The sequence below is a fragment of the Thalassophryne amazonica genome, chromosome 7, assembly GCF_902500255.1.
Source record: "Thalassophryne amazonica chromosome 7, fThaAma1.1, whole genome shotgun sequence".
Classification (NCBI taxonomy): Eukaryota; Metazoa; Chordata; class Actinopteri; order Batrachoidiformes; family Batrachoididae; genus Thalassophryne; species Thalassophryne amazonica.
In genome coordinates, this window is record NC_047109.1 from 31,349,712 (window position 1) to 31,361,030 (window position 11,319).

Below are 11,319 nucleotides of genomic sequence, written 5' to 3' on the forward strand. Positions count from 1 at the left end.
ATCAAACAAAGCGCCAGTCTCTCAGCAACTTCTCAGACAAAGGAATTCCGACGAGGGGCTGGACGACTCCTCCCACAAGGAGTGCTCACAGGCAAATGACGTCACCGACAGGCGTGGAAAAACTCACGCATGCACACGAGGGTTCAAGCATGTCTGACGCAAAAACATATGAATGAAATCCATATAGTTTTTGAAAAAAAATAAAAAGGACCTATACTTTATGGACAGACCTCGTGTGTGTGTGTGTGTGTGTATAATATATATATATCACACTTTTCTCAGACCAAGGTCACAAATTTCTTCACATGATATAAACAGACAATAAAAACAACACATACAAATATAAAAACAGTCAGGTAATTGAAACTAAAAACCCAGTTTGAAAAAAATGTGTCTTTAGTTGCTGTCTAAAAGCAGACACAGAATCCAGAGAGCGAAGACAACAGGGAAGCTCATTCCAGAGGCAAAGTGCCACAGTTTTAAAGGATCTGTCCCCTCGAGTTTTAAAACAAGTACGGGGAACCATCAGTAGGTTCTGATTGGAAGACCTCAAGCTCCTGCTGGAAACATAAAACTGGATCAGATCCTTAAAGTATTCCGGTGCCTGCCCGTGTAAATCTCTAAAGGTCAGCACGAGGATTTTGTAATTTATCCTGTAAAAAACAGGGAGCCAATGTAGAGGCTTGAGAATAGGAATAATATGCATTCTCCTGTGGGTGCGGGTAAGACGTTGTGCAGCAGAGTTTTACACTACCTGCAGGCAGGCCAGCTCTTTCTTATTGAGGTATGTAAAGAGACTGTAACAATAATCAAGTTACGAGGAAACAAATGCATGTACAACCCCCTCTAGCTCATTAAAGGCCACCATTTTGCTTAATGTGGAAATGTTCCGAATTTGGAAAAACAATTCTTAAAGAGCTGCCTAGTGTGATGTAATATTGTCCACAATATTACAAAAATTCACTGCTCAAATACTTATGTACAAGGCTCATGTGTAAGAAGTGGATGTTGCTGTGGATCAGCTTCACTGATAGGAGCCTTGCAGGGAGCCATGCACTTGTCCAGAAAAATGAGAATTGGTATTATTTTCTGCAGAAATTGAATATGGAATTTGATCATGAGCTGGGGGTGTTTTCACAGCACAGTCATCTCTCCTGTATAATCCAAACATATCCTGGATCTTAGAGAACAGTTTGGAATGGGCTACATACAGTTAGGTTCCGTTTACCAAAACATGAGGAGATGGGGTCGGGGGCAGGCAATAAGATCAGATTACCAGTTTAATTCTTCACATCTGAGCATCCCTTGACAACTGCAGTTGGTCAATGAGCCATATATTTACATAGACCTTAGCTAAACATGTTCAGTCTAAAGTTTTCCAGTGACACTTTTTTTTTTCATTTTATCAGTTTATGTTTTAATTCAGTGTCTGCTTTATTTCCACAAAAAGTTATTGAAAGAAAATATTACTTAGATTTGTATTTTAGTTTTTATTCCATATCAGATTTTCATTGGGTCACTGATTTACAAACACCAATGCCTTTTTAAAACCACAACAGAAAATTTGTTTTTAAAGCTTCTAAATTCCTAACAGGTATAATTAACTGAGGGACCTTTGACTGTGTACAGTTGTGTTCAAATTAATAGCAGTATGTGTGAGTAAAGCTGAAAATGTTTCTGTACACGCAAATGAATTTGGAACACTGCAGTGCTCATTGAAAAAAACAGGTGTCAAACAGGTGGGCCTTATTTAAGGACAAAGGGAGCAAATATTGTTCATGCTGGTTGTCTTGCATTTCTCTCAAAATCTGAGTAAAATGGGTCATTCCAGAACAGCGTACTTTGATTAAAAAGTTGTTTGGAGAGGGGAAAACAAATACAGAAGTGCAGAAACTGATAGGCTGCTCAGCTAAAATGATCTCAAATGCTTTAAATTGGCAATAAAACCAGAAAGATGTGGAGGAAAATGGAAAACCACCATTCAAATGGATCGAAGAATTGCCCAAATGGCAAAGACTCCGCCAATGATCAGCTCCAGGGTGATCAAATAAGTTATCACTTGAGTCCTGTATCAATTAGAAGATGTGAAGCCAATCTATGGGTAAGAAGCCAAAAGTCCCTTTGTCAAATTGCAACCTCTTCATCACGTTTTTTTCTTCAAAGGTCACATTAACTGGCTTAACCTGTTTTCCCCCGCTGGCAACAATTGTTTCTGAAGTGTATCACTGTCATTTTCTACTCACAGTAAAAAAATCTCAAAGGTACGAAGGCAACATTTTCCACTTATTAAAAAAAAAAAAAAAAAATCTGAGCATAAAGGGGTTAAAGAGAAATGGTGCAACATTTTGTGGACTGATAAAAGCAAGATTGTTCTTTTTGGGTCTGGGGGTCATACTGTAGACAGTTTGTCAGACGACCCCCAAAAACTGAATTCAAGCCACAGTACACTGAAGATAATGAAGCATGGTGGAGTACGAGGTCTGTTAGAAAACTATCCGACCTTTTTATTTTTTGCAAAAACCATATGGATTTGAATCACATGTGATTGCATCAGTCAAGCTTGAACCTTCGTGCGCATGCGTGAGTTTTTTCATCCCTGTCGGTTGCGTCATTCGCCTGTGAGCACCCTTTGTGGGAGGAGTGGTACAGCCCCCTCGGCAGATTTTCATTGTCAGGAAAATGGCCAAGAGACTGCCGCTTTGCTACATCAAACTTTTTTCAGAAACTGTGAGAGACAGCCAGGTGGAAATCAGTCGGAAAATTCAGATGGCTTTCGGTGAAGATCTTATGGGCATCACACATTAAGGAGCATTACAACCGGATTAAAGACGGCCCACAGCAGCTGAGGGCGTGCCGCGCTTCGAGCGGCCATCAACAGGCTGAAACGACCAGATCATTTCCAAAGTGAAGGCTGTGTTGATCCGGGACATCGTCTGACTACCAGAGAAATGGCAAGAGAGGTGGACATAGCACTTTTTCGGCACATTACATTGTTACAGGAGATTTTGTAATGAAAGACGTGCGGCAGAATTCGCGCGTCAGGACAGAGCCGCGTAATGGCGCAGAACAAAAAAGCACCTCCGTGTTGGAAGTCTCACGGGACATGCCCAGCTCTTCCACCATTCAGAAGACTCAGACGGCTTTGGGTGGCTTTTCAGTCGAGTGAGTATCTGAGAATTTGTCGAAGATCTGGGCATGTCACATGTCCTGTGAGACCAACACGGAGGTGCTTTCGTTCCGCGCCATTAGAGGCTCCGTGGCGAATTCCTCCGCTCCTGTTTTCATGACAAAATCTCCTTTAACAGTGGAATGTGCCGGAAAAGTGCTATGTCCACCTTTTCTGCCATTTCTCTGGTAGTCAGATGTCGTCCCGGATCAACACAGCATTCAGTTTGGAAATGATCTGGTCGTTTTAGCCTGTCTATCGGAGCGCGGCGCCCTCCGCCATTGTGCGCCATCTTTAAACCGGCTCTAACATTCCTTAATCTGTGTGATGCCCATAAAATCGTCCCTGAAAGCCACCTGAATTTTCCGAATGGTGTCCACCTGGCTGTCTCTCACAGTTTCTGGAAAAATTTGATGTAGCGCTGCTCCAGCCATTCAGACATTTTCCTCACAATGAAAATCCGACGAGGGGGGAGGACCAGTGCTCACTCAAAGCGTGCTCACAGGCGAATGACGCAACCGACAGGTGTGAAAAAACTCACGCATGCGCACGAAGGTTCAAGCTTGGCTGATGCAATCACACATGATTCAAGTCCATATAGTTTTTGCAAAAAATAAAAAGGTCGGATACTTTTCTAAAAGACCTCGTATTCCTTTTTCTTCGCCTTTTGTAAAGTAATAGCAAATTAGTTTTTCTTCATGTTTTGATTTGGAATAGAATGTGCCGTGTTCGTCATTCATTTGCGTGTGTGGAAATAAAAGCAATTATAAGGATTTTGAGCTGTACTCACTTTTTTAAACACATTGCTGTTATTTTGAACACAACTGTATGTCCATAATTGAAGATGTTCTTTTTTCTGTTTCAGAGCGGGGGGGGGGGGGGGGACTTAACTTTGGATCTCCACTAATCAAGTTCCTTCTTTAAGAATCATCTGGAAATGTTCAGGAAATGTTACAATCTATTATGCAGAAAAATATGACTCTTTGGGCCATGGAGACATTAAATCACTGAGGAAGGAGGCCCAAATTAGCATCCAGGAAGGACTGAACCTTTGTTCTAAAGGTCCAAAAGAACCTCAGGATCATAATTAAACAACTGTTGATCAAGTTGTAGGCAGCAGATTGAAATGTGGCATCCTGCTCCTTTCAGAGAGCTCCATCTCCGTGCACACATTCATATCCATTCTGTGTTTTCTTGCAGTCTACAGCACATTATTGTGTATGGATGGAGCGGTCTGTGCACGCTGCTGTGCCACAGTGCACAGCTGTGGGATCGCACTGTGCCAGCACCATGTTCTGCCTTATTCGTTGCTCCTGTGTCCTTTTGATGTTCATGAAAAGCAAATCAGTGATTGTGGTTTGTTGTTTGACTTGATGGCATCACAGTGAGGATGTGCACAGAGTACATTTCAGATGATCAAGTCACTCTGCTCACTTATGTCCTCAAGGTGTTTGTCACTATAAACAATATATTTTTTCTAATTATCTTTGCATCCATGTTTCTGCTCTGCTGTCATATGCCACAGTTTGGATATTGACAAAGAAATGGTGATGTGGTGATCAAAGCACACATAAAGTCTCACTGAAACTAAAGGTTATGTCATTTAGTTTCACGTAAAGTCCACGTTTATCAGATAAGAGAAGAATCACTTCATAATGTAAATGATATTTAAACAGATTATTGTAACACAAAAGCTGTAATACACAATGATAAAGGTGTGTGGTGTCAGTTCTCCTTCATGGACAGCTGTAGTGTGATGATGAAGGACATGGGGCCAAAATTAAAGACAAGTTGAACATTTGTTGGCCACGGTTTTCTCCAGACAAAAATGAATAGATTGTTGTTACAGTAGTGTTCAGAATAATAGTAGTGCTATGTGACTAAAAAGATTAATCCAGGTTTTGAGTATATTTCTTATTGTTACATGGGAAACAAGGTACCAGTAGATTCAGTAGATTCTCACAAATCCAACAAGACCAAGCATTCATGATATGCACACTCTTAAGGCTATGAAATTGGGCTATTAGTAAAAAAAAAAAAAAAAAAAAAGTAGAAGGGGTGTTCACAATAATAGTAGTTTGGCATTCGGTCATTGAGTTCGTCAATTTTGTGGAGCAAACAGGTGTGAATCAGGTGTCCTCTATTTAAGGGTGAAGCCAGCACCTGTTGAACATGCTTTTCTCTTTGAAAGCCTGAGGAAAATGGGACATTCAAGACATTGTTCAGAAGAACAGTGTAATTTGATTAAAAAGTTGATTGGAGAGGGGAAAACTTACACGCAGGTGCAAAAAATTATAGGCTGTTCATCTCCAATGATCTCCAATGCTTTAAAATGGACAAAAAACCAGAGACGCGTGGAAGAAAACGGAAAACAACCATCAAAATGGATAGAAGAATAACCAGAATGACAAAGGCTCACCCATTGATCAGCTCCAGGATGATCAAAGACAGTCTGGAGTTACCTGTAAGTGCTGTGACAGTTAGAAGATGCATGTGTGAAGCTAATTTATTTGCAAGAATCCCCAGCAAAGTCCCTCTGTTAAATAAAAGACGTGCAGAAGAGGTTACAATTTGTCAAAGAACACATCAACTGGCCTAAAGAGAAATGGAGGAATATTTTGTGGACTGTTGAGAGTAAAATTGTTCTTTTTGGGTCCAAGGGCCGCAGACAGTTTGTGAGACGACCCCCAAACTCTGAATTTATGCCACAGTTCACAGTGAAGACAGTGAAGCATGGTGGTGCAAGCATCATGATATGGGCATGTTTCTCCTACTATGGTGTTGGGCCTATATATCGCATACCAGGTATCATGGATCAGTTTGGATATGTCAAATACTTGAAGGGGTCATGTTGCCTTATGCTGAAGAGGTCATGCCCTTGAAATGGGTATTTCAACAAGACAATGACCCCAAGCACACTTGTAATCCAGCAAAATCTTGGTTCCAAACAAACAAAATGAATGCTTCGCAGATGTGCAGAAATCATGAAAAACTGTGGTTATACAACTAAATAGTAGTTTAGTGATTCACAGGATTGCTAAAAAAGCAGTTTGAACATAATAGTTTTGAGTTTGTAGCGTCAACAGCAGATGCTACTATTATTGTGAACACCCCCTTTACTACTTTTTTTTTTTTACTAATAGCCCAATTTCATAGCCTTAAGAGTGTGCATATCATGCATGCTTGATCTTGTTGGATTTGTGAGAATCTACTGAATCTACTGGTACCTTGTTTCCCATGTAACAATAAGAAATATACTCAAAACCTGGATTAATCTTTTCAGTCACATAGCACTGCTATTATTCTGAACACTACTGTACATTGTTTAGCTCATGCGTAGTCACTCATGTAGAGCAGCGTTGGGAGCAGCGCCTTTTAATGTGGACCCGCAGGCTCCGTGTAAATACATGAACATAACTGAATTCATGGAGAACACTGCGATAAATTTTCCTAAAATAAGATATGATCAACTTTTTTTCTTTTCTTTTTTTTTAGCCTCCTTTCATCTGGATCAATCATCATAGACACACTGCTGTCCAATTAAGACATCTTTGTAACTTGCCCAAAGAAAGTGTGGGCAAATTCCCTTAAATGTGTCCCAGATGTGACAATCTGAACAAAAAGACAATATTTAATGGAGAACATTTCCGCTGTCAGCGGGAATCCTGTACACACTGTGCGCACATTTTTGTCATCAATCAATATTGCAACAATAAAAACAGCTTGTGTGAATCTATATTTAATGTCTCAATTGAAACCTGCTTTGCACAGTTGATAGCACAATTGTGTTTGGGAGGAAAGCAGGAAATCTGGAGATCTGGAGGGCATTAAAAGTTTGGATCGAGCCTCATAGTCCTGTCCAAACCCAACTCGAACTCAACAAACGTTTTAATGTTTTTGTCCATCCGAAACAAATCCCCACAAACAGGAATAAAGCCGTTAGAGCCTGTATTTTCTTTCTTTTTAATTCACAAAACAGACGTTTGCCTTATGTGAAGCCGACCTGCACACACAGAGTAAATAAAGTCCTTTAATCTGAATTATTGCCTCCTTTCATCTGGATCCATCATAATAGACACACTGCTGTCCAGATAAGACCACCTTGTTTTGGAAATACTTTAATTCCTTATTGTAGAAACTGTTTGTGGATAAATACAGTGTTTCTGAATAATTACCTCAGTGTAATACGGTGGTCCAGGTGCATTTTCCATCCTGCTGCTGCTTTGTCACTCCACTGACAAAAAGGAAAAAAAAAAAAAAATCAGTTACAACCCCAATTCCAATGAAGTTGGGATGTTGTGTAAAATGTAAAAAAAATAATAATACAATGATTTGCAAATCCTCTTCAATCTATATTCAGCTGAATACACCACAAAGACAAGATATTTAATGTTCAAACTGAAAACTTTATTGTTTTTGTGCAAATATTTGCTCTTTTTGAAAAGGATGCCTGCAACACGTTTCAAAAAAGTTGGGATAGTGGTATGTTTACCACTGTGTTACATCACCTTTCCTTCTCACAACACTCAATAAGTGTTTGGGAGCTGAGGACACTCGTGATTGGGTATAAAAGGAGCATCCCCAAAAGTCTCAGCCATTCAGAAGCAAATATGAGAATCACCACTTTGTGAACAACTGCATGAAAAAATAGTCCAGCAGTTTAAGAACAATGTTTCTCAATGTTCAGTTGCAAGGAATTTAGGTATTCCATCATCTACAGTCCATAATATAATCAGAAAATTCAGAGAATCTGGAGAACATTCTACACGTAAGCAGCAAGGCCGAAAACCAACATTGAATGCCCGTGACCTTCCATCCCTCGGGCGGCACTGCATTATTGTGTAAAGGATCTTACCGCGTGGGCTCAGTAACACTTCAGAAAACCATTGCCAGTTAATACAGTTCGTCGCTACATCTACAAGTGCAAGATAAAGTTCTACCTTGCAAAGTGAAAGCCATACATCAACAACATCCAGAAATGCCACCACCTTCTCTGGGCCCGAGCTCATTTGAAATGGACAGACGCAAAGTGGAAAAGTGTGCTGTGTTCTGATGAGTCCACATTTCAAATTGTTTTTGGAAATCATGGACGTCGTGTCCTCCAGACAAAAGAGGAAAAAGACCATCCAGATTTTTACCAGCGCAAAGTTCAAAAGCCAGCATCTGTGATGGTATGGGGGTGTGTTATTGCCCATGGCATGGGCAACTTACACATCTGTGATGGAACCATCAATGCTGTAAGGTACATCCAGGTTTTGGAGCAACACATGCTGCCATCCAAACAACGTCTTTTTCAGGGATGTCTCTGCTTATTTCAGCAAGACGATGAATGCTAAGACACATTCTGCACATGTTACAACAGTGTGGCTTCGTAGTAAAAGAGTGCAGGTACAAGACTGGCCTGCCTGCAGTCCAGACCTGTTGCCCATTGAAAATATGTGGTGCATTATGAAGCGCAAAATACGACAATGGAGACCCTGGACTGTTGACCAACTGAAGTCGTACATCAAGCAAGAATGAGAAAGAATTTCACCTACAAAGCTTCAACAATTAGTGTCCTCAGTTCCCAAACGCTTATTGAGTGTTGTTAGAAGGAAAGGTGATGTAACACAGTGGTAAACATACCACTATCCAAGCTTTTTTGAAACGTGTTGCAGGCATCCATTTCAAAATGACCAAATATTTGCACAAAAACAATAAAGTTTATCAGTTTGAACATTAAATATCTTGTCTTTGTGGTGTATTCAATTGAACATAGGTTGAAGAGGATTTGCAAATCATTGTATTCTGTTTTTATTTACATTTTACACGTCCCAACTTCACTGGAATTGAGGTTGTACTTTAAAAGCTGAAAAAGGTTTTATTTGCTTCACACTGCTCCATTTATTGGTGATCAGTGTTCTGTCATTCAGCTTTCTGCTCGTGAAGATGATAAATCTACTTGATGATCCACCGTACCAAAAAAAAATAAAAAATTTAAGAGGCTGAACATTGTGCTGACGTGACCAGTCCAACCCAACCCATCAACTATACATACTGTAGAGGGCGGGGGGACCTTAGCCTGTCGCAGTGAAGGTCCCCCTGCCTTCACTGCACTTGCATCATTTCGTAGCATCAGTAGCAAATCACCAAATATCGCCTCGTTTCTGCTTAAAACTGCACTCCAGTCACCAGTGACCGATAGCTAAAGTTTTTGAAGAACAATCATTTCCACATAAATTCAGCATTATTTCGTCATAAAAGACGGGGGTGGGTTGTGATCAGAGTGCGACTCTCTGAGTCTGGCTCTCTACACCCGCAGCGATCAAGGGGAATAATGTCATTACTAACCATCAGATGACAAAGTAATACTCTTAAGCAATAATTGGTGAATCGCTGCTGACGCTCCGAAATGACACATGCGCAGTGAAGGCAAGGGGACCGGTCAGACAGAGGGACCTATCAGTTAGCGACACCAGCACTGAGAGCTGCTCCTTGGACATGTTTTGGATGAATATGCATTAAATGTTTGGTCCCTCTGTGCCGGCAATAGAGTTGAAAGTTCATACTTAATTCTGTTACGTTTACACACCACTGCGCATGTGCACTCAGTATGTAACAACGGTCTGTTGAATCAGTGCATTGTTTATTTAGAATGCTAATACCGCTGTGGGCTAACCGGCTAATTAATGTTCAGAAACCCTCAGAGCAAACCACTTTTGTCACCACTGAACAGGTGAAAATGATATTAGAGGTGTCCTTTGCGTGGATACCATCTGGAGCTGATTGTGTGCGTGTTCACCTCACTAAGTGCATATAATTTTTTTAATATAAAGACTATGGATTAGCCTGGCCTTAGCCTCACCACCCTCCTCTCGCTGTAATCACTCAATGATTCCATGTGGACGGTCAAGGATGTGCTGGGTCTTACGAAACTGTTTCTTAGTGCCACATCCAATAATGCGCCAGTAAAATAAAATAAAATTTAAAAAAAAATTGTCCCAAGTGAAATGATGAATCCCAAATAGAGCTGCAATGATTAACCATTAAGTTAATCAATAACTATGTTTATGATTGATTAATTATTTTTGAGTCCCCCCCAAAATCCAGACAAATCAAGACATGTGATGGTGTCATCTGGAAAAAGATCAACATTTTTCTCAATTATCTGACAGTTTATAGGCCTAACATCTAATCACTTAATTGAGAAAATAATCCATCTGTTAAACAACAAGTCAGTAGTTGCACCCCCACCACCAAAACCTCTAAAAAGCCCACGTTGAAAAATGTCAGACTTCCTTGAACAGAAGGGCAGATTTACGGTGCACTCTCTGACATGTTTGTCCTCCCTGCAGGTCTGATGAGCGACTCGGACCATCCTTACAGCAAGTTTGAAAATGAGTAACGGCGCCGTCCCTGGGACTGTCTGTCCAGCTGCTCACCCGTCTTCTGTTTTAGCTTGGAGTCATGCCTTTTTCTGATGCAACACAAAACAGAAATACATTGATCCACACTGATCAAATTCAGGCAAATGTTTAATTTCACATTTTTTGGAACAATAAGAATCCTGATTGAAGAGTGTCTGAATTTATTCTGTTTTCCATTGCTGTGTCCTGCAAATGCTGAAGCTTGTTTTTAAAATGCTGATTTCTTTTGTGAAATAACCTGATGATTTTTTTTTTAACTGTAGTTTCACAGATTTTACACTTTGTACATTAGTATTGAGTATTATTCTACAACATACAAGCTGATCATTGTACCGTTGATGTGTATGGTGGCATGAATAAAGTTACGATACGATACACTTTATTGTCCCTTCCGGGAAATTTGTCTTAGACTCCAAGAGCTGCACAAGTAAAAAGTCAAACTGCCATGACATAATTACATAACTCATACAAATTACATAACTTAATACACACATCAGTCATACATATTGCACATCCCTAATACATATATCCAAATTACACATGCCCGTATTGCACAGCGGTCTCCCATAATAATTCATGCATATTGCACATATCTCTAAAAACACATACCCCTATTGCACAGCCATCTCCCACATATGGTTAAGGAAAATACTAACAGTGAATAAATAACACTAAAATAACAATGCCACCATGTCATTAACGCACAATCCTACTACCTATCCCAGGAACCATATTTAAGACTCTAAT

The 11,319-nt window shown here is 40.1% G+C and overlaps 1 protein-coding gene across 2 annotated transcripts in view; it reads left to right on the plus strand.

Moving 5' to 3' along the window:
- The window catches only part of LOC117513740 (pituitary tumor-transforming gene 1 protein-interacting protein), an 82,394-nt gene extending 71,445 nt beyond the window's left edge, over positions 1–10,949 (plus strand). For both annotated transcript variants that reach the window (XM_034173971.1, XM_034173972.1), the window contains exon 7: positions 10,501–10,949. In XM_034173971.1, the coding sequence (XP_034029862.1) occupies positions 10,501–10,550 (50 nt within the window). In that variant the 3' untranslated portion in view covers positions 10,551–10,949. The remainder of the gene's footprint in view (positions 1–10,500) is intronic.
- The last annotated feature ends 370 nt before the right edge of the window (positions 10,950–11,319 follow it).